This window comes from Dendronephthya gigantea, unplaced genomic scaffold (assembly GCF_004324835.1).
Source record: "Dendronephthya gigantea isolate DGI-Jeju-01 unplaced genomic scaffold, DenGig_1.0 000037F, whole genome shotgun sequence".
In the NCBI taxonomy this organism is placed as follows: domain Eukaryota; kingdom Metazoa; phylum Cnidaria; class Anthozoa; order Malacalcyonacea; family Nephtheidae; genus Dendronephthya; species Dendronephthya gigantea.
The window spans coordinates 1,899,093-1,923,457 of NW_021163047.1; the positions used below are offsets into that span (position 1 = coordinate 1,899,093).

At 36.9% G+C, this 24,365-nt stretch overlaps 3 protein-coding genes across 8 annotated transcripts in view; 1 reads left to right on the forward strand and 2 right to left on the reverse strand.

Moving 5' to 3' along the window:
• The window catches only part of LOC114526137, a 221,341-nt gene extending 197,503 nt beyond the window's left edge, over positions 1-23,838 (reverse strand). For 2 of the 6 annotated variants that reach the window (XM_028547652.1, XM_028547649.1), the window contains exon 1: positions 23,716-23,838. The gene's annotated coding sequence lies outside the window, so the exon portion shown is untranslated. Of the gene's footprint in view, positions 1-2,845; positions 2,898-14,071; positions 14,186-23,082; positions 23,369-23,715 lie in introns of those variants that run through there. The other 4 variants (XM_028547644.1, XM_028547643.1, XM_028547647.1 and 1 more) reach the window with 4 other exon arrangements.
• On the forward strand, positions 1,562-2,539 carry LOC114526128. The gene has a single exon (XM_028547628.1). It carries the CDS (start codon positions 1,562-1,564, stop codon positions 2,537-2,539), a length of 978 nt encoding a protein of 325 aa, XP_028403429.1.
• On the reverse strand, positions 15,677-20,682 carry LOC114526129. The gene is made up of 2 exons (XM_028547629.1): positions 18,033-20,682; positions 15,677-17,514 (listed from the first exon to the last, which is right to left on the reverse strand). The coding sequence occupies exons 1-2, from the start codon at positions 20,680-20,682 to the stop codon at positions 15,677-15,679; spliced, it is 4,488 nt and encodes a 1,495-aa protein (XP_028403430.1).
• Positions 23,839-24,365: the final 527 nt, after the last annotated feature.

Consider the following 24,365-nt stretch of genomic DNA (forward strand, 5'->3'; position numbering starts at 1 on the left):
ATATGCATCGGGTTATTAGTCGTTGGGCCGCCTGCGGCGCCAACGACTATAGGTTTCGGTATTGGTAGTTCACAAAATGACAAATTACGTCATTTAAATTACGTAATTTTTACGAAATAAAATTCAAAATCAGTGGCGACCATGTTATGAAACATACACAATTTATAGTTTTGTACGCACGCCAACTATAGCGTATTGTAATAAATTTTTGTTCAGTTGTGTTTTTTCTTTTGGGATTTAAGATTCCCCATAAAGTTATCACGACGTTTCACTGCCGTCTATGAAGCGTGTAGGTTTGTACATAATTTTCATTTTGGTCTTTTGGAACGTTTCACTAAGGGCGCTTATAAATAACTTATAACTTATATATAAGCGCCCTGGTTTCACTGCCGTCTATCAAGCCTGTAGGTAGGTTTGTACATAATTTTCGTTTTGGTGTATCTTTTCTTTTTGTCACAAATAGATATGCCCAACGGCTACACGCTCGAGAGAGCGTCTTGTTTAGTTGTTAATCGGTACTAGTAAAACAAAGGATTTCGAAGCAGCCATGATATTATTGCAGAGACTGCAGCTTTATATTGTTCGATTGTTTCACCGTCACGTCTGTTAAACTAAAAGCGTTCGTAGGTTTTATTTGTTTCAACAATAAGAGTCTCTTTAAATTTCTTTAACTGTAGCTAAATCGTCTTTACCTGATTCCTAACCGTAGAATGCATTCCTGAAACATTCCCTGTGGTTTGGATAATTATTGTCAAAAATAATGCAGTAAATAATGCGGCAGTATAGCATAAATCTCCCATTCTCGACGAGATTTTTTCCAGTTGGTCGCCAAATTACCAACTTTTTTAAATTCTTAAGCCTATGCAGAATTATCCGCACAGCTATAGTATTTCTAAAATATGAAATTTTCGCTTTGCCTTCGACTATCACTATAAGACATTCCTTAGTGCGACTGAATGTCTTACCGAGTAAAACTAAAACAACGCTGTTCACAATCCTACATCGGAAATCCATTCGGTGGGTTTAACATAATTACATTTCAAAATATAAGTTTTCTCATGTGAACTTTACAGCGCTTAAATTAACAGTGACTAAACATTACGTCTGAATCTGGCAAAAAACTTAACAAAAAGCTCGCCTTCCATGCATGATAAGTATCGCAACAGCTAGCAATCTAGTGTTTATTCAATATATTTGACCAACCAAAGTCAGCCTGTAGACTGTAATCGTAACCCTGACTCTGACAAGAAGAATCTTGTCTACAATTTGATTTGCTCGTGTATGGAGAAACAGCCAACATTACATGACAGACTGTTAATGTTGCACCAAATGACTCAGACATAACTGTGCATCTTGTTGATGTGTGTGTTATACCTGAACACTGACATCATGTTTTCAGGCAGCATTTATACCCATGGGTAAGCTAGTAATTTGTGTTTCCTATTAATAGTTTGAAATATTCAGTCTCGGTATAGGTCGTGTACTAGATTGGTTTAAATCATATCTTGAGAAAAGATCTCAACGTATTTGTATCAACGGTTGTGAATCTAGATCATTTGAAATGAGGTATGGTGTTCCGCAAGGGTCTTGTCTTGGTCCTTGTTTGTTTGTCATCTATGCAAGCAAACTGTTCACCATCATTGAAAACCATCTACCTGATGCCCATGCATTTGCAGATGACTCGCAATTATACATTTCATTTAAACCTGGATCCATGGTTGAAGAGTCTGCTGCGATTAAGGCAATGCAAGATTGCATTATGGACATCAGGAAATGGATGCTGGCAAATAAACTGAAACTGAACGATGACAAAACAGAGTTTATCATCATTGGAACAAAGCAACAGTTGGCAAAAGTTAGTGTAGATTCACTGCGCATTGGGAATGAGATGATCAAATCATCTTGTGTGGTAAAGAATCTTGGCTCCTGGTTCGATACGCAGCTGAAAATGGATGTGCACATCAATAAATCCTGCAGAGCAGCATTTTTCCATCTATGTAATATTAGACGTATGAGGAAGTTTCTCAGTTTTGATACGACACAAATTCTTGTTAACGCTTTCATTACGAGTCGATTGGACTACTGTAACAGCCTCCTGTATGGTCTGCCCGCCAACCAGATATGCAAGCTTCAACGAGTACAGAACTCCGCAGCAAGATTGATCTGTGATATTAATCGGTTTGATCACATCACCCCTGTGCTGTATAAATTACATTGGCTTCCTGTTAGATACAGAATTAACTTTAAAATATTACTCATCACTTATAAGGCCATTAACGGATTTGCTCCTGAATACATCTCTGAACTCATTAAATTGAAGGTTGCAACCAGATATAATTTACGATCATCAACTGCATTGTTGCTTGATATACCGAGATCAAAAACATTAAGGACGCTGGGAGACCGATCGTTTGAAGTAGCAGCACCTACGTTGTGGAACAGCCTCCCGGGTGAAATTCGTAATGCATGTAATATTTCTACGTTTAAGAAAATGCTTAAAACGCATTTTTTTATAAAAGCATTTTCCTCCATGTTATGACCAGAACAACTTTTATCTAGTTCTGATCTAGATTTATTGTATGACGTTTTGTAAATTAGTGTATATTTAAATTTTACCAGCAAATTTTTACGATACTATGTAATGCGCGAGTGAGCATCTATCTATGTAACACGCGCAATAGAAATTTTTTAAATTAAAAATTAAATTATATTTTCGGTATTATCTTGAATTGATAATCAATTATTGATAAATATTTAAGGGTGTTGGTACGAGAATGTTGAAAAATTTAATATAAATTAATGATTTAATATACACTATAAAAACAATCAAATTAAAGTAAGATACCTTTTTATTCCAAGTACAACAGATCTGATATCAGAAATCTATTAAAATATCGTTTTACCAAAAGAAATATGACGAACTAACTCGTTTGTTTTTTGACCGCATCATTCACAAATAACAATTATCAAATCAGTTAGTTTACTGTCTGTTCGATAAATTTAAATATTCCTTGGCGTGCAGTTTAACTTCCTCAGTTTTCCTGACATAAATTTTTAACTTTCACTGCACGGGGTGAGTTACGACTGGTTTCCACTTACGCGTTTTTTATACCCACGGACTTCTAAGTTTATTATTGCGAAGCGTACGCCGGCGGTACGGTGTCACATTAGTATATTCGAGTGTAAAGGAATGTTATATAAGGTAAATTCCATTCGTACGAATGTTACCAATGGTAAGGTCATTTAGCGTGCATGCGTGCATGAGACCGCGCTCAGCAGGAGACAATCGCAGCATGACACAATTGACGATACAAAAACTCTTACAACATTGGTACAATTCCCTTTTACCATTTGTATACGTTCATGTTCGTATTCACAACACGAAAATATAAACTACCAATGATAAAATAACTTTGTCTATTGGTATACTTGCTACAATATTGGATACGTGCGGGTGATTTTAGCAACGATGCTTAGAAAGAATTTTAATTTCTTTGTTGTTGTTTCGTTGCTTCGCCAAATTTCCGGCGAAACTTTGCAAAAACCTTTTTCGCACTGACTTTCACTTTAAATTGATTCATGCAATCTCGTAGCAATGTTGCCTGACGACACTTGCAGATAAATTGCGGCATCTTGCTGAAAATTGGGAAAGCCGTCGCGTATATTGTTGGATTAATTGTTTCACCCTATCTCTCGTCACGCCTGTTAAACTTAAAGCGTTCGTAGGTTTCATTTGTCTCAACAATAATTAAGAGTCTCTTCAAATTTCTTTATAGCTGTAGCGAAACCGTCTTTATCATTCCTAACCGTAAAATGCATCTTTCAAACAATTCCCATCGCTTGATTCGCATATTGGTTAATTACTAACAAAAATGCGTCTTCACTTCTTGAATTGCTCTTCGCATTCATCTAATCGAGAAACTACAGACCATAGAATATTAAGTCTCCCATCCTCGATGAAATACTGCCATAGTATTTCTAGAATATGAAATTTTCGCTTTGGCTTTGGCTTTTGCCTTCGACTTCAAGCCTGCATGTCTTGATCTGTATCACTATCAGACATTTCTTAGTGCGACTAAATGTCTTCTCGAACTAAAACAACGCTGTTCAGAATCCTACATCTGAAACCATGTTCAGTGGGTTTAACATAATTACATTTCAAAATATAAGCTTTCTTATGTGAACTTCACAGCGTCTAAATTAAGAGTGACTAAACATTACGTCTGAATCTGGCCAAAAACTTAACAAAAAGCTCGCCTTCCATGCACGATAAGTATCGCAACAGCTAGCAATCAAGTGTTTATTCAACATATTTGACCAACCAAAGCCTGTCTGTAATCGTAACCCTGAATCTGACAAGAAGAATCTTGTCCACAATTTGATTTGCTCATGACATGTAAAGAGAAACAGCCAACATTACATGGCCGGCACATTGTGAGAATTAAGTGTTATATAGCGTTACACAAAATGACTCAACTCAGACCAAGCTATCGATCAGCTATGCATCACGCTGATGCATGTGTGTGTGGTGTGTTCATCATTAAGATATCTAAGATTCTAAATGTTAAACAGTTCATCTAATGTTGCTAATATATTGTATTATTATACATTATAGTAGTAAAAGCAATTTGATTGGCTAATAGTTGACAGATAAATCGCGCAATCACGCAAAATTCAGTTATCTGCTAGCAGATAACTGAGTTATCTGCAATTGAGCCTGCGGTGGTTAACAAGCGGTATTAACTTGAATGTATTTATGTATTGATAATTGATGTATTTTTGGATGTTGCCATTAAATAAGGTTTTTCATTCGTTCATACTATGTTTACTATTCTTCAAATGTATAATAAAACAATTATTGAATTCGGTTTTTGTGATATGCAGAGTTATCAAGGTCTCGGTAAGCGTTATCCGCCTCGCCTTCGGCTCGGCTGATAACGCTTACCTCGACCTTGATAACTCTGCATATCACAAAAACCTCATCCAATAATTGTTTATTATTTATTAATATTTTGAAATATTCTCGCTATACATTTTCGGTATGATCTTGAATTGATAATCAATTATTGATAAATATTTTAGGGTGTAGCCGTAGGAACGAGAATGCTGAAAAATTTAATATAAAATGATTCAATATTACACAATAAAAACAATCAAAACAAAGTAATACCTTTTACTCCAAGTACAACAGAGCGGATATCAGAAATCTATTAAAAGATCGTTTTACCAGAAGAAATATGACGAACTAATTCGTTAGTTTTTTGACCACATAATTCATAAATAACAATTATCAAACCAGTGACAGTTTACTGTCTGTGGAATAAATTCAAGTATTCCTTGACGTGCAAGTGAAATTCCTCAGTTTTCCTGACTGGTCGAAGGTCCGGGCGAGGTTAATAAAGTTTATTATATGGCATAAGGCATGTATTTACAGTTGAAACAAACAAGAAATGTATGAATTCGTATTGGTAGCCTGGTACGCATTTGATAAAAAAGTACGAAAATATTGCATTATTTAGCTTAGCTAAAACCGTCTGGAGCCATCTTACTAATTTCAATAGCAATTAAATATGCCTTTCAGAATTAATTTGTGCCATTTTCCTTCTATCTTTAATACAGAAAAATAGAAGCAAAAATTGGGTCATTGCGATGTCAGAAGCAGTTTTCAAAAGCAGCAAAAAAACATCTCTTAAACATAACAGTTTTAACAAAATGATGAGCTGCTTTTTTATTTTCAAATCGTTTGTTTTTTCCAGGCTTACAATTAATGCAAACTCGATCGTTCTACAAACACATCCATTGTCTACACCGTCCATTCCCGTTACAACGACAGCATCGAGTCATATTTAAACTACAAGCAACTACAATACTTACTTACGTTGTGTAACTACAAGCTAATTTACTTAACTATTATTTGCTTTAACCACAGAGATAAAATACTTAAAAATGTTTATATATTGTATTTATATGGAGTATAGAAAAACATACGTGGTAAATTATATCGTGCATGTGCATGACAGATACTTTTATCTTGCAACTTCACGGTTATACAATAATATAAATAATATATTCGAGAAATAGGAAGTTACCACTGCGAAATCACTGCATCCATCGCTGATATTCAAGAATCAACATTTAATCATACCATTTAGGGGCTGATTACATGGACCGGGATAGCACCTTTGCCCAGCAAACAATTACATGAGTGATTTCAGCATGATAGTTTAGCAAAATGTTTTGAAATCAATTCTGTAAATGTCAATCCTTCCTAGGTTTTAAAGTATGATATTCATTCTTGTGCTTTTAGGTCAGTTTACCAGCCTCAAACGAAAATTCTACCCCGGCAACTAAGCAGGGGCGTGGCAAACGAGCTAGGATTGAAGGGAGGGGGGGGGTTGTAACGTAATATTGACCCAATTTTGATAATTTGAAATGAAAATTTGTGTATGACATCGGTGTAGGAACTTTTCTATGAGTATCACAAGCTTTAAATATTCATAAATACTAAAATAAATGTTGTTCTATGTTTGTTCAATTTGCTTAAATTTGCTTACAAATAACAAAGCAATTTGACCAACTTTTTTTATCATGCTGAATTATCAGGGGGTGTCACACCCCTCACACCACCCCCCTCCCCAATCGCCACGCCCATACGGCAAGCCGAGCTGGCCCGCTTGACACAACCACAGCCCGAGCTGACCAGGTTGCATGTAACCGAAACGTTTGAATTGACTATAATAAACTATAGGGAACGTGCCAGCCTCGCCCATGCAATCCGCCCCTTACATTATGACGCGGGTTCACATCACTATGCATGGACCTATTCGAAGTAGAGCAAGAGGTCTATTGCGAGATACACAAAAACGAGGCTAGTCAGGTTTTCTACTGCGAAAATTCCAGAATAATTCTAAATTCTAATTCTAAACTTCTAAATTTTGACTGCGGAAACTTCGTTTTTTGTACCTTGTGACATAAAATAAATATGATTTTGATATTCGAAAATCTGGTTATAACCTGACTACACCAAGAAATTGTGCTTCACCACCGGCTTCTTTCTCCTTTTCCAAAAGGTTTATGTACTTTATCTTCCAGAGGAGCTTCAAAAAATTGCTTTAGAATATAAAAATGGAATGCTAAAAACTTCTGATAAAAGTTTGGCTGACAAAACAACAAACTAATTCTAAAAGTAAAGATATCCATGATTCATCACTCATTCCAGCTATTTTAGTCCAGGTAAATCATTGACCTAAACCTTCCTTGTTATTCTTTTCACTCAAGTTCATTTCACACAAAGATGAAGAAAAATATCCTTCATTTTATAGCTTCGTTTGGCTTGCTACGAAAATGTTTTCCTTTAGATTTTAAATTCTAATGGAAGAAATCATGTTTTTCTGTATAGGGACATAAACACCTTTAACTTTCAGGAAAATAACATAAACAATTGAAAATATATTCCTTCAGTCACGGCGTAATTTTTCCGTCTGTTTCAGAGCCTTTTTTTTACTCAAAGAGGAAAAAATATAATAATGATCCATGTTAATTATAGAAGGATTTTTCGTTCATCGTCTTTCGTTAGGAACAGTAAAGCAAGTAAAGAGGGCTATTATAATTCGTGTGTGTAGAATAAACTGAACGCTTAACAAGTAAGAGGCTGAATATTCATGTACGCTTATTACAAGTACACAAAGGAAGTATGTGAATTAATCGATCTCACACGCAGGTTTTAAAAACATACAGCAGGAAAATCTCTTGGATACAAAATATATTTTAAAAATATTTTTGTACTAATATTACACAGTTCAAAAGTTTTCATAGACGTATTCCATGTTTGTTAAATCCGTTGACTATCTTAAAGTTAAGTTAATATATATATATATATATATATATATATATATATATATATTAATATATCAGGCAATTTGCGTGCGTTTCGCCGTTAAAACAAGAAATTCCGTGCTCAACAATTTACATCACGAAAAGAAAAACTAAAAAAAAAAGTTTTAACGATTTCCGTGGTTTTCGCATTTCAGTACGTTCCATAGCTGAACGTTTTGATTTACGCGTGGTTTTCGCATTTAAACAAGAAATCGGATTCTAAACTACTTACATCAAGAAAGGAAATCTTAGAAATACTTTTCAGTATTATGAATTTTTAAATATTTGTTGCCATTTCTGTCAACGAACAGAAGGGAACGCTTTGATGGAAGAAAGAAAGGAGGAAATACACTGCTAAAAAAGAGAAGATTACGAAAGTATCTGGAAGCTATGATTCTGCCTTCCGACAACTTAACGAAATGTATCCATTCACTGGCGAAAATAGCGATCAAATCAGAATCGATATAAACAGCCGCGTCAAAGTTTCCAATAGGAAGTTCATGCGAATTTTGCACATCATTTGAGAGAGTAATAGAAAGCAAACGAATATTAGACGATGTAAATGCTGTCAAGAACACTGCATTGCGACCCGTTTTTGTACCAGATAAAGACCACCAACGAATATTCGGTAGATCCAACTCACCGGTTGAACGTACTATCCACGTGTTGGCACATTTTATTTCCCGCAATTCATAAAATGAAATGAAATGAGAATTGAATAACATAACAGCACACCCATCAGAACTTATTGCAACAGAAGGGTCAATAAACTTACATGGCGGCGTTTCTTGATAACACAGTTTTTCGTTACAAATTCTTAAAATGGAAAGTTTCAGATCGCCGAAAATGACAAGAACTCCATTTTTAAATGCAAGGACACGTTCAAAATTTACAATAGATTCTTCATGTTGACTTCCTAAGATATTTTCACTCTTAGGTTCATAACGATATTTAACAACCAGACGTTTATAGACCAACCAAAGATACGACTCTGACCACCAACATGCTAATGCTCGTTGTTTCAGTGCAACAGTTTGCAATGTTTCCCCACTCTCGAGACTTCTTATTGAAAGAAGGCAATTTTCAAAACAGCACGCTACATACAAGGTGTCTGGAGAGAGTGCACGACAATCTATTTCGGCATTGTCAACAAAATAAGCTTCCGGCAATTTGAGAAGCGATTTGTAGGATAAAACACAGAGAACTTTGGGAAATCCTAAAGATAAAAGGAAACTCGTCCCTTCTAATTTCGAAATGTAATTGACAGGAGTATCACAAGGCAAAAATCCAATCTCAAGCACGTCAACGATCTTTTGATTTATGAAATCGTACACTACTAAAGCTAAATCATTTTTCAAATCATTTGTAAATGCTACACAGTTTCTGTTTTTCCACACAAAGACTTTTGAACAATATTTATTGGAAATTATAACTTTCTCACCAGATGGCAAACAGATATAATTCATTTTCATTTTAACATTCACGTCGGAAAACAAATAACGCGGCGAAAACATTTGAAAGGAATCATAACTACACAAATTCTGGTCAACACGAATATTCTTGTTATCAGTCTTTTCTAAAGTTTCAGAATTCAAGATGTTCATGTCATCTAAGACTGGGGAACCAGATCTTTCTTGACCCCTTGGCCAAAGAAGAATGTACGAGTTACAATTACTAAAGAAACAATAAGATCGCTCACCATACACATTCTCAACTTCAACCAATATATTCTTCCTTTTTACATCCCACACTTTGATTGACGTTTTCTCTAATGTGACAAGTTTCATTCCACATGAAGAAAATGAACAGCGACTGATGTCATCGGGGCCGTGCGTAATGAAGGGGACCTCTTTCTTTTCTTTAATATTGATGCAGAACCGGATTGAATTGCATAAAAAATATGAAGAGTCTGGAGAAAAGGCAGAGTATTGGTAAAGACGTCTTTTACTAGTAAATTGTGCCTCAAAGATTGTTGTAAGATCTGGTATTTTAAGCATTTGAACTTTCCGCCTATGCGTATTTACGGAAGCAAACATCGTATTGTCCGGTGACACACTGATGAAGTGAAATGTCTGTAAACACAGTTTGGGGGACAATGCTTAAATTAGAATTGATTTCAGTTGTCACATATTCTATCCAAATCTCATTTGTCGCACCCAAGATACCCCTAGCTGCACTTTTGGAATTGACGGCACCTTGTGAAAAATCGAAGTATCCATTAGCGAGTGTTTGCAAATATGCGTAACAATAATCTTTTTCAAAAGTATTCTTAAGTATTCTTTTCGAAACGATAACTTGTACCGTTTCGCAGAAACAAAGGTGTTGCATGAAGCCGCAATAAATATCTTTGGAAAGTTTAGAACGGTACGTGCCAAGAATTCGCTTAAAAGAATAACTGTTCATCTTAGGAAAAAATTTTAGTTTCAAGAAGTTTATACCAACATGCACCAACCAATGAAATTCCTCTACCTCGCCTGTAACGACCAAATATTTGAAACCATTTTTTAAAGCGTACCTATTCTCGGCTAAAATTTGGAATTCTAAAACAGACTTCAAAGCATCTATCTCGCAAAATTGTTTCTTACAAGCACGCCAGAGACGTCTATTGCCGTCTTCAACATCTGCAACGAATGCATGTTCTTCATAACCGTTCAATATCAGCCAATCCCATACTGACTTATGATAAACAGTCAGACACCCATCGTAAACAGGAAAAATTTCCGACATTAGGTCAAGAACCGCTTTACGTATTTTAAATTCGTCTTTAGAGAGACCCATGCATGTGAAAAGAATTTTTATTGGGAGGGGTTCCTTAGAAACGGCAACGACATTGATGAAACTGTTTAAGAGACATGAGGTATCTTGCTTGAAATGTTGGAGGCCTATGTCTAAACGTTTGAACTGCTTTTCGTAATATCCCGAAATACCGTTGGAGATGTAATCACTTCGGTCGGGTTCAATTCCCACGCCCTTTTCGCTCATTTCACTGACCAAGTAATAAGCGTACAAAAACGATCCCGCACATATTGAAATAACTGACCTTATACGATTATCAACAAGATTAGGTAAACTATGACGAACAAAAAGCTCTATGTCTTGGTTGTGATCTTCGTCATCAGGACGGATTTCCCACGGGTGAAGATGTTCAAGAATTTTTCGTACTTGTAGTTCTGGTCGACTTGAAATGAATATCTTAATCTAATCAGGTAGTTCACAAAATCTCTCAGATATCAACTCCAATAATTCGCTTTTCTCGTCAGTTTTGCTCTCGTCCAAAGCATCAACGATGATCAACATTGGATCGTGTCTGTCAAGGGCATGGAGGGGGTCGTTCAAAAGAACACGAAATGCGTCTGACAGCGAGTCACGAGAATGTTCACGACGAAGAATTTCGGTTAGTTTATCACGAAATCCTTCAACATTATCACACATTTGACTGGCAAGAGACTGGAGTATTCTCTGAGGATTGCTGTAATCAGAATTTCGAAAGTCACAGAAATGGTGAGCTACGAGTTGACCACGTTCTCTAAAAAGCTCGCAAAGCTTTGCAGACAAAACACTTTTTCCAACGCCTGGACCTGCAGTTAAGATCAAGACCCTGGATTCTTTACTCCCAAACCAATTTGAAAGTTTATCAAACAACCAATTTCTAGTGCCATCTTGAAATTTTCTACAAAGGTCACGAATCTTTCCAGTGAAATTAAATTTAGCCAGTTGCTCGACATGGGAGAAATGAACATTTTCAACTGTCTTTCTTAGTTTGACTACTTCAATTTTAAAATCATCCTCTTGTTGTTTCCATTCTTTTAATCTTTCAATATAACTTTCTTCTTCAGGGCTAAGAGGAGCCACCTTTAATTCATCGATATCATTTTGAGGAATTCCCAAGTTGACTAACGGAACAGAAATTTCTTGCCACAATGTTTCAAACGTTACGTCGTCCAAACCAGCAGTCGGAATATGACCATAGACCTCATTTCTAAACATTTTGACTCTTACAATATTTGCAGATATAGAAGTATCGCTGACTGGAGGCATCACATTCCATCCGGTGGCTGGTGCGGACAATCCACAAATATTTCGGAGTAGGACAGTCAATAGGGTAATATCAAAGTTTTTTGAATCTGGTGTACCAGATCTTGGAAAGAGTAGATCCCATTGCGAGGCTTTAATTACACTGTATCGTATTTTTTGCAAAGTCTTCTTGTTGGCATTCAGTACAGAGGCTAAGGTGGAAGGTGGATGCACCGCATGCAAAGCATTTCTCAAAACATCTCCACCTTTATCTACCAACAAATGACATACCCTGGAATAATTAGCTTTGGCTTTCAATGGATCCATTGTTGTCTTTAAATATCAACTTCACAGTCCCCTAAACAAGAGACACAGTCAGGATAATAATTCTTATAATGCTATTATATAAAGGATGTTGTATGGTTTATCAATTATAAGCTTTTTAAAGTGATATAAACACGTAAAAAGCGTTTTCACTTGGATTTGCGTCTCGTGAAAATATTGAGATCTAACTCATTTTCACAAATCAACTAGCCTGTGCACAGACGCAACGCTCCCTCATAAATTACGTCAGTGCACAGGCTTCTAATATACTGAAGATTTGGGAGTGATAATAGGCGGCATTCTTTAAATGTTAAGAATAAATAAATAAATAAATAAATTGCCTTTACTTTTGCATAATATTCATACGCATAATATTTAATACGATGCTACAAAAAATCATTTTCGAGGACCCTGTAGTTCAACCAAATTTTATCTGTTTAGGGCCTTTTCTTTATCTAACTGTAACTGAGTACGTACAGCTAGATATGTTGTAAAGAATGCCCCCAACTAACTAAACATTTTCTGGTTAGACTTGTATCAAACTACGTGGAAACGGGGCCTTAGGTACAGCACAAAAGTGCAAGTTAGGCTCGTTTGAGACGTTGAATTTTTCATGTGCCAAATCCAGTGAAAAATGAACTTAAGCAAAGACTTTATCTCATTAACATTAGGTTCGGAACATGAAAAGTCGATGCTTGAAAGGGGCCTAAGTCATTTCTACGCCATAGTATTGGGCTCTGCGTTTAAATTACTCTTGAACTAGAATTATTACTCGTTATAATAGCTAAGAACGAACAGGTTATAATATGGGAAAGAGACAGTAAATTCATGCAATTTAAAATAATATAAAATATATACAAAATCTTATCAAGTCAGGTCCTATCAAAAAAGGAGACGTCTTTGAAATAACGGAGTATCAGCGGGGGAATGAGCTCCCTCGCTGAGGCGTGGCTCTGGGACACACCATATAGGTTTTTCCTCTCAATGTTTGTGAATGGTTCAAATCGTATCTTACTCACAGATGCCAAGACACCGTCGTTTATAATAAGCAGTCCTCTGTAAAGCCTGTGAATGTAGGGTCCCACAAGGAAGCATTCTTGGGCCGCTTTTATTGATTATCTATGTGAATGTGAACAATTTACACAATTATATCAAGTCATGTAATATCTCTATGTATGAGAATGATACTGTCGTTTACTTTTCTTCAAAGACAGTCAAGGTATTGAATTAAACGAGGATCAGGCAAATGTTGAAAAGTGGTTCACAGACAATCTCGTAACCTTGAATGAGAAGAAATCTAAATTCATGCTAATTGGTGGCCATCAACGACTTAAATCTTGTTCTGGTGTTTCCATCGGTATCAATGGGCCAATACGATTGTGCATGATGAGGATGCAGGTTCTCCATTGATGATGAACTGCGAATTGAATTCCTAGTTTTTATTGCCTAAATAACTTACAGAATGTGCTAATGCGAAGTCTAATTTTACTCGAGACATGCACACCCTGATCAATTTCAATACCTATGCTCTAGTAACACTCTGTTGTCTAGATGACATTGGTGTAGGGAGTTGATTAATAGATGCAATTGTATTAAATAAATGAACGTTTTTCGCCGATATTTAACCAAAGAGATAGACAAGGCACGTTTAGCGGATCTGTATACTGTATATAGATCACGTAAAACTGTACTAGCTGTAGGGAGCTACATTAAACGGATCTTTTACTATAGATCACGTAAAACTGTACTAGCTGTAGGGAGCTACATTAAACTGATCTTTTACTATAGATCACGTAAAACTGTACTAGCTGTACGGAGCTACATTAAACTGATCTTTTACTCAGTAAATTATTCGCACCTTGACTCAGAGAACTTCTCACACGAGTTGAATAACTTTGAGTTGTCCTCGCTGTAAACACTCAACCAACATTATGCAACATTGTGTATAAGCAAAATAATGGTAGATCTCCTCCTAAAATTATAACAGAAACAATATTAAACAAGGATCCAGATGAAATGTTACACACAAAACAGGCATATCAAATGAGGTTCAAAATTTGAGTGTTTAAATCTCTAGTTTTTGCTCCTCTACAGACCACATTTGCGTCCGCTTACGTTTTTGTGTGGGACTTTGGTTTCGCGGTTGCTGCTACTTACTACCTCAAAACCTCAATTTCCTATGCTATATGATGTTACACTATTAACATTTACATAACAATACATGTACAAATTACGATCATAACACTATTTTTGCGCATACTATGTAAATGACTGTTTACTTATATGGTTGGTATACTCAACCATGCGTTAACGGAAATTTCGCAACAGTCGTTAATATTTTTTTGAACAACATAAAGGTATTAGGTAGTTGGTGAGCCCCACTTAATAATAAGCGAGTTTAAGATGCACCAAATCTACGACGCGGACGTGGCATGAAAATTGCTACTAGTGTGAGTATAGACAGAGCCACTATATCATTTCATATGCTCTACAGAGATTATATCATTTCCATGTACTGGAGTGCGGCAAGGATTGAAAAAAACATTAGTGAGAAATTTGCGAGTTTTCAGCGTCGTAGCTGGAACCTTAATTGGGGGGGGAGGGGTGGTATGTTCATATATTTGTCTTATGATGACTGATTTCTTTCGTACGCTATTGTTCCTACGATATGCAAACATGATTATATGATTATAAGGAATAAGAGACTGAATGGACATAATAAATATAACAGTTGTTGGCAGGCTGAGGCTGGATTTTGTGTCTCACACAACTTTCATTCTGTGGGTTTGAATTAAAATTATTTTTTAAAAAATCTGTCATGTGTGGGATTAGGACATTTCAGAAATACTTGTATAAAAAACGACTCATAATTGTGGTTTTTTAGATAGTTATTTTTTCAACAATTACAAAATAACGCAACATAAATGTTGTCCGGTTCGCTGTGTGTTGCATGTGCTGCGTCTTAAGTTTTCTCCCGTGTCCGTCACATGACAACTTACGTCATAGTAATAACGGAAATTAAATTATAATGAAATATGAAGAAGGACCGTTTTCTACATCTTCCCCCACAAAGTATTTGCATAGCGAATACGTTAATTAATTACAATATTTGTCCCTTAATCTTCGAGCGTTCTGTCCTTCTATCGCCGCCTTCCTTGTCGGTCTCTTGACGTTCTCCGGTTGAACTTCCTTCGTCTCTAGCGTCTCGATACGTTCCGTGTTCTTTCCGATTTTCTCGTTTCCTGTCTTTTCTTCGCCCTGTTCTGCAACTTCGAATGCAATTAGTTTTGATAACGGTCTATGGATGGTACTGGGCTTTCCGCTCTTCGTGAGTACTTTCAACTTTGCCCCCCGCACGTGACCGTCTCGACCGATGATGAGTTCCACGACCTTTCCCATTCTCTACTGTGTTCGCGGGGCTGGCTCATCTTCCTTGATGAGAACCACGTCTCCGACCATTAACTCACGAATGAAACCCTTCGTTCTGCGGTAGATGCATGTTCATCTGGCGTAACTCGTTCAGGTATTCGTTCCGGAATCGAACCCAACAATCTCTCAACACCTTCTGCAGATGCTGAAATCGATCTCTACACTGTCCGACATCGAATCCCGGTACAACATCTGCCGTTCTTCTACCAAGATTCTCCTTTGTATATGCCCGTCCGTACATTAAATGAAATGGAGTCAGCGGTTCCTCAAGATCATCCTCGCTCAGATACGCCAATGGTGGGTTGTTGATGGCAACTTCGATATCACACAATATCGTTTGGAGTTCCTCGAACGTCGTGTAGGCTCTACCTAATGTCTTCTTAAGACACGTCTTAACTGTCCGTACGAGGCGTTCATAAAAACCTCCCCACCATGGCGATGCTGGAAGAATATACCGTTGCTTTATTCCCTGGCGTACCATAAACCGTTTTACCTCCCTCGACTTGAACGTCTTGAAGTTATCATTGATCACCATCTCTGGTACTCCTCGACGTGCAATGAATCGTTTAAATCCACGCAAAAATCCTTCGATCGACATGTCCATCGTAAGTTCTAAATGTATAGCACGACTGGAGGCGCAAGTTAGCAATAGTATGTGCACCTTATTACTGTCCGAGTTGTTCTTAATGTACAAGGGTCCGGCGTAGTCCAAACCAGTTGCTTGAAATGCAAACCCTGAATGGTCCACTCTAAATGCTGGTAAATCTGGAGACGCAGGGTTGCACAAAACTTTACCTTGATACCGCTTGCAAACGACACACTTCCGTAACACGTCCTTTACGCTCTTCCGTCCCTTGATGATCCAGTATGTCTTTCGAACTCGTGCTAACGTTGACTCGACTCCGTGATGCATGGTCGATTCATGGGCGTCCCAAATAATTAGCTTGGTCAAATGGCTGTCAGACCGAAGCAGAACCGGAAATTGTTCTTCGTACTTTAATCGAGAGTTCGCAAATCGTCCCTTTAACCGTAACAGCCCGTCTTTATCTTCAAAAAGGTTCAACGATCCGCGAAGATTACCGTAGTTGGACTGTTCTCTGATCAGTCGTTGTTCTGCTTTAATCCACAGCGACAGCGCTGATTCATATTCGTCGACCGTTAAAAACTCTTCTACGATTACGTCTGTTAGTTGTTTTGCTCGTTTACGCACATTGTTGACGTATCTCCTCACATAACCGGTTACGACTATAAGTTTTTTCAGCGAGCTGTACTTCGTGCAGTCTATGACAGTGTTAAGTGAGCACAAGTTGTCTGAAGTATTCTTCCGTGTCGTGTTGGTATTACAGGTAATTTCAGAAACTAAGGTTACCCTAGCTGCTTCCCTATTGGCCTGATCTAAAGGGTTTTCATTAGTACCATCAGTACTGATGTCCTCCCCACCGGACTCGAAATGTTGTGACAGGAGGAAGGAAGGTCCAGAGAACCATCTTCCCGTAAAACATTCATTAAGGGTGACAGATATTCGTGTGGGGATGTCTGCAGGATTGACATCTCCTTTAACAAAATGCCATCTATCACGATCTACAACACTTCTAATAGAAACTACTCTATTTTCCACCCAAGGTTTCCAACATTTTTCTTTTCCTCTGATCCAGCACAACGCCACCTCCGAATCCGACCAACAGTGTATACTATCCAATTCTATACGACTTTTAACGCCTTCAAGAACCTCCCTAATCAATTTACTTAGTAGTAGACAGCCTAACAATTCTAGTCGAGGTATACTAAGGGCTTTCAGAGGAGCAACCTTTGTTTTAGAAGCAAAAAAACATACTTTCACACCTTCATCGCTAATGAACCGAAGGTAGACAACTGCGCAATACAGCTAAGAAACGTGCAAAGATATAACGCACCGTGGTTGCCGAATTTCATGTAGCCGTTTTAATTCATCCAAAAATTTGTTCCAAATAGCCGAAATGCCTGGTGGAATGATATCATCCCACTCTAATTTGTCTTTGCACAACAACTGAAAAATTGTTTTAATCCTCGCTGTGATGGGAGCAATCAAACCTAATGGGTCAAAGATTGAAGCCGAAACACTTAACAAGTTTCGCTTAGTTTGTTCCATATGGTCACATTTTGATAATAGTTCAGTGAATTGAAAAACAATTTCGTCCCTATCAGTATCCCACCCTAAGCCCAACACTACCTTATGGTTGGTCTTAACGCCCGAGTACACTGGAGTTGTTACCTTACAATATGTCAGGTCGTCACCCTTAGGTTCTGTATTTGATTTAGTGCTTCTTGTGATGAAATGTAAGCCCTAAGGTTATGGTCATTCGTTTCCCATTTTCGCAAGTCAAACCCCGCTTCTAACATAATTGTCTTACTCCTATTGTACAAATCCTTCGCTTCCTCAAGATTGTTACGCCCGCTAACTAAATCATCGACATACAGGTCATCCTGTAACGTCTCTACCGCTATCTCGTTATGGTTAATGTACTTACTTAGATGATGTTTAATTGTAGCATTCAAAAGGAAGGGGCTACTAGTCAATCCAAAAACAACTCGAGAGAACTGATATATTATTTGTTCGTCCGAATCAATATCATACCATAAAAAACGCAAAAATGTGCGATGTTCTGGAGATATCGCGACATTTAGAAAGGCCTGTCTTATATCTGCCAAAATCCCTATTCTATTCAGCCTGAATCTTAAGAGAATGTCAAAAATTTTTGTGATGAGATTTGGTCCCGCATAGAGGCATTCATTAAGTGAGGGGCCACTATTTGTTTTGCAGGAAGCATCAAAGACTGCGCGGATTTTAGTGGTTTCCTTATCATCCCGTATTACTGGTCTATGTGGTAAATAATGGACTTGACCCACCTTCCCTGCTACATCGTCAGATGGGATGCGCTCGATGATACCCTGCTGTTCGTATTCTTTAAAAATGTTGTCATAATCATTAACGATCCCTTTTGATAGTAAACGAGCTTTCAGTGACTTTAATCGTGCTTCACTCACTGCAAAATTATCAGCTAAAGGCTCATGATCTGGTTTGAAGGGTAATTTAGTCACATACCTAGTGCCGTCATGCATTATGTTGTTTCTAAAGTCGCTTACAACTTGATCCTTCTCTAAGCCTATACTCTCAACAGCCCAAAATTTATCTAAGTCATTCCGTAAGGCATCTGTTGGGACTGTATCCGCGGTAGTGCGCAATAAGTGTGTTTCAAAACAATGTAGATCAGGGGAACTCGAGCCCAGTCGCCCGCTGAGTACCCAACCCAACTTAGTACCACATGCAACAGGGCCCTCCCTACTTCTGATGATTTTTCCTGTCATGAAGGTATGGTAAAAATCAATGCCTATTAGGATACCTACTGGTAAGTCTGAGAATTTTTCATTGCGATCAGCAAATTCTAAATTTTTAAACTCCTCAATCCGTTGTGCACTATCTATGTGCTGGTTGGTTAAAGGACTACATATGGAGGGAACACACAAGGCTTCGATGGATGTGAATTTATGGTCAGACTTATCCTTAACATTTACTTGTACAACATCAAGCTCTTGTACCTGACTATCACCTGATTGTCCGAATGTTTTAATGATAACCTTTTCTTTCCGCAAAGTTTTTAACTGTAACCTACTCCTAACCTTGTCTGAAATATAGGAGCGTTGACTTCCGCTGTCAAATAAAATTCTGGTGTAATTCTTAACTTCTGTCTTATCTGATGCACATACAAAAGCTATGGCTGTTTGTAAAAGTATACCCTTGTTTTCTGACCCCGTATGCCCAACGAAATTTTCTGTACCGTTATTTTCTTCCGAATTAGTTTCGGTAGGGTTGGTCTCACAAATTGAAATGTGATGTTTTCCCTTCCTACACCTTTTACACTCATACCTAGACCTACACTGTTTGGCGAGATGTCCAGTGTCTAGACATATAAAACATCTACCACTCTTACGCAAAATAGCTTTCCTAGTCTGTCGATTAGTGACCTTACCACACCGAGAAGCAAAATGATCACCGTTGCAATAAAAACATTGCATTTTACTGTTCTGACTGAACAAACCACTTGTTGTGTAAGGCTCCCTCCTTTTAGGTGCATCCGAGTGAACATTTTGAGGGTTGCAGTTCTCCTGAGCCTTCAGTTCATTTCCGAAGTACTCCATAACTTTGTCTAGACTCCAGATTTGGCCGCAAAATTGTCTCGAAATTATCATATTAATCTCATCTGGAAGCCTATCCTTTAATATAGGGATCAAAAGTGACCCATACCCACTAGTGTCAAGCTTAAGTGCCCGTAAATTTCTTATACAATTTTCCACATGTGTATAAAGTGTCCTTAACCCTTTTACATTACTAACCGATCGTATTTTATCAATTTTTAACAATGATTCCATGTGAGCTGAAATTAATACTTGTTCATTACCAAATCTATCTCTTAATATGTCAATGGCGTCCTTATAGTTTTCTGAACTTAAGGTTAACCCCGATACTGTAGTGTGTGCCTCACCTTTGAGGCATCCCTTCAAATAGTTAAACTTATCAATCTCACTGATACTGACATTCTCATGAACTGAAACTTGAAACTGGTCCCAGAACCCCTGCCATTCAAGCGGGTTACCCGAAAATTGGGGCAATCCTATTTTAGGGAGTTTACGATGGATCTGGCTGTTGCTAGGACGATGACCACTTGTACCCCCTGATGAAACTGTATTAGTGTGGTATTGATTAAGCTGAAATTTTTCAAGCTCTAAGTCCACCTGTGCCAGAACTTGATATGTCTGTTCTAGGCTTTGCATGTGTTTGATTACTTCCGGCCCTATCTTGTCCGGTTCAAGTAAAGATAAAATTGTCTCATGCACAGTGCCATATTGCTCAATGAGTTGCAAAACCGTTTTCTTAAACCCAAGAAGCTTTGATTGTTCGCAATGTCCGGCCGAAATATATTCAGTTACTTCATTCGTTACTGCTTTCAAGTAGGTTTGAAGACCGACGTGTCTACCTTGGGCTCTAGCCAAATTTTCTGCCATAATACATACAATGGACAATTGTTTGACAAATGACAAGACAACACAACGCTATTTAGACTACGATTTAGGTCTTTTCCACTGTATTGCCACTATAGATTATTAAAAAGGAAAGCGCACTATATTCTACCTCAGAAGAATCCGTTGAAATTAGTCAATACAAGAAATCTACCTCCGAAAGAGCAAGAATATGTCACAACGTGAGTCCACCGACACGCTTGGAAGATACTCAGACTTGCGTTTACTCACTTTACTGTCGACGACACTCGCTCCTGACCGACTCTTGTTATTCTAGGGACACTCCGTTAGTCCCCTATCGGGCTCCATATAAAAAACGACTCATAATTGTGGTTTTTTAGATAGTTATTTTTTAACAATTACAAAATAACGCAACATAAATGTTGTCCGGTTCGCTGTGTGTTGCATGTGCTGCGTCTTAAGTTTTCTCCCGTGTCCGTCACATGACAACTTACGTCATAGTAATAACGGAAATTAAATTATAATGAAATATGAAGAAGGACCGTTTTCTACAACTTGTATTACAAATTTACAATAAATATAGCTTAACATTTTTGGTAATATAGAAGATATACGCCCAAGGAAAACTTTTTAGGGAAGTGATTTGAACTAAAAACTCTGCAAAAGTACTTGTAAATCAGGGATATAGCTAGAAGATTACTTGTGGGTGGGGGATTTATATATTCATGTTCAAATAAGCAACCCTGATGTAAATTGAAATATAAAGTCTGCAAACGCATATGAATAGTAAATACTTCATTTTATTTTGACTCTTTGGGCTTCAATTTCATACCAGGGCACATGATAACACAAGTGTAGAAGTAATAATAATAGTTATTACCAATAAATTATTTATAATATATATCAAGAAAATCTATATTCCTCAGTGTGATAACATTTTTCAATATGACATTCTTAAAACTTGATATTTTGACCTCTCAGACATCTTGAATACTGGACTGGAAACTTGTAAATATAAGTAATATTTAACTAGTGAAATTACTAAGGGTGAAGCTTGAGTGAAACTCCTGAAAAACCACACATGTCATTAGTTTGTAATAACATAGTTGAGTTTCTCATTTGGATATTAGTAAAGTTAAAATGGTATTGAATAATGATCATTAAATTTTGATTTGATCAAGACAGAAGTGTGTTGTTGTTGGGCAGAATGTAGTTATTTTCAAAATTGATCCAATTACCTAGTAAGAAGAAGTAAAACTAATTCCTTTCTAATTTATTTAAACCAACCAAATACCGCAGGTTGCATAGTTACTGTACATGTCTGAATATGATTAAATACACTGACTAATATAAAATTTGGAAAAATATAAAATTTGATTCGTCAATGAAACAGGAAGTTAGGAACTTTTTAAGGAACTTTTCAAATTGTTGAGGAATTGTTCAGATGTGTTCCTTCAAGTTAGGAAATGAACTGGTCAACATTTTTCGGAATGCTTCTATTGGCACAACTGAAATACCTCTCATAGATTGCTCTCATATTTGTATTTTTTATATTTATTAGTTAAACTCCCTTTCCCTAGAACTTAGATATTCACACATTCCTAACTCTGGGGAAATACTGTAGATTAAAACTGTGTAATCCATCAATGGCAGAGTTTAAACTGTTTAAATCTACATCACAATTTGAACATAGTGATCAGGCAACTTTTTACATGCTTATTATATCTCTGTCCAATTTGGATAAATATTATTAAACTTAATAGAAAACTTCACGCCTCTTGCATTCTCTCTTGCACACCTGAGACTCTGCAGTTATGAGCAGCATTTACACTCCAGTCTAGAAACTTGTTTTCCAATGTCGTATTGTGCATAAACTAAATCATTACATTACTTGATATTACAACATTGCTCTTATACAAAACACAATATGAACGATGTGTCTTTTAGGAACAATTCATGCAAAAACATGCAAAGGTTTGGGGGCAGCAATTTAGTGCTTTCTTATGTATTATTTGACCAACCAACCAAAGTCCACAGGTCTGTAATGAAAAGAATTAATATAAGATTGAATCTGACAAGAAGACCATTGTCTTTCATTTGCTCATGTATGAAGAAAAAACAAACATTACATGACACACAGTTACACAAAATGACTGAGACATAACTATTAGTCTATGCATCATGTGTGTATTTGTCATCAGTTCATCTAGTGTTGCTAATATATTGTTTTTTCTATTAAAAGTTTGAAATATTTATGATGAATTGATAAACTTATTGATAAATATTTAATGTTGTAGTTACCAGTATATATTACAGTACCAACTACCAAGTCTGTGGGGGAATATTGCAAAATTTAATACCAAATTGATTTACGCTTATTTTATAAAAATAATCAACCGATCGCAAGTTGAAAAGCGAACTCACCTGTTTCACTACACGTTAGTCAACTTTTCGCAAGCAAATTTGAGCGAAGATTGTTCACAACTTGGCATCTTCTCGACGGATTTTTATCGCCATTAACGCCCAGATCGTCATGAAATTTCGTCGTTTCGTAGTGACGAACCTTCTCGCAATTTCCCAAAAAAAGCAAACATCGATGGACACGAAATGATGTTAAAAATCCGCCGATTCCTCTCTCGCACGAAATTCACGGCACAAACGGCAGCCATTTCGTTCGAAAGCAATTTTGCATATTCCTATCGTCATGCAACAGATTACAGAAGTTTCATATCTGTATATAGCTAATCTGTGCCATACTTAGCGCGCCTAGTGCTAAAATGGGAGAGGTCTATTAAAATGTATATTTTTATAAAGTTAGTAAGCTAAATCTAGCCTTCATCGCTCATCCCGTTCAACTGAGCAGTCTGATCTCAGTTTAGCCTAAGTTTTTAGGTAGTTTGGCGCGTACTTTCTTTTTTTCAGCGCAAATTATTGACGATTTTGACGCATAATTCGTTGTGAAATTTTAGCTGTCCGACGCATAATATTTCGACATTCCATACTGGCAAATTGCACAAATAAATATACACTATAAAAACAATCAAAACAAAGTAATACCTTTTTATTTCAAGTACAACAGATCTGATATCAGAAATCTATTCAACGACGATTTTTCCAGAAGAAATATCAGGGTTTACTTCGGTATTTTGATCACAAATATATTTGTAAGTTTTGCTTCGACAAAATCATGTGACTGTCTGCCACTGACCTAAATATATGTGGAGCTCACTGATGCGCATATTATGGTAATACAACAGCGCAATATGGCGACTGCCAAAGAGTGCGCTAAATCGTCAAAGCGGTCATCACAACAACGGCTTTCCTTGGAGGCTAGTTTAGAAAACTTACGGGAATAAACTGGTACAATAGAGAAAAAAAGACCCCAAAGCAGAGCGACTTCTTCCTCACGTACGATAGCAGTGGTAATCTTATACGTGATTCCAATTACAAAATTATACCGCTCTGTTGCTGAACGCAAAAAAGAAAAAAGCGCGCTACTTCTGGCCAAACTAGTAGTGTCACTGGTAAATTAATCATAATTTTTTTTATATAAATAATTATTGTATTTTTCGAGAGCGACGACGTTGACCTTTGCCCATTTGAATCAGATAGTGGTTTTGATTTTGACATCATTAATGAAGAATCATCTCATGCTTCTCTACAAAGAAGTTAGTCTCATCCCTATATACCCTGATGTTTCATTTATT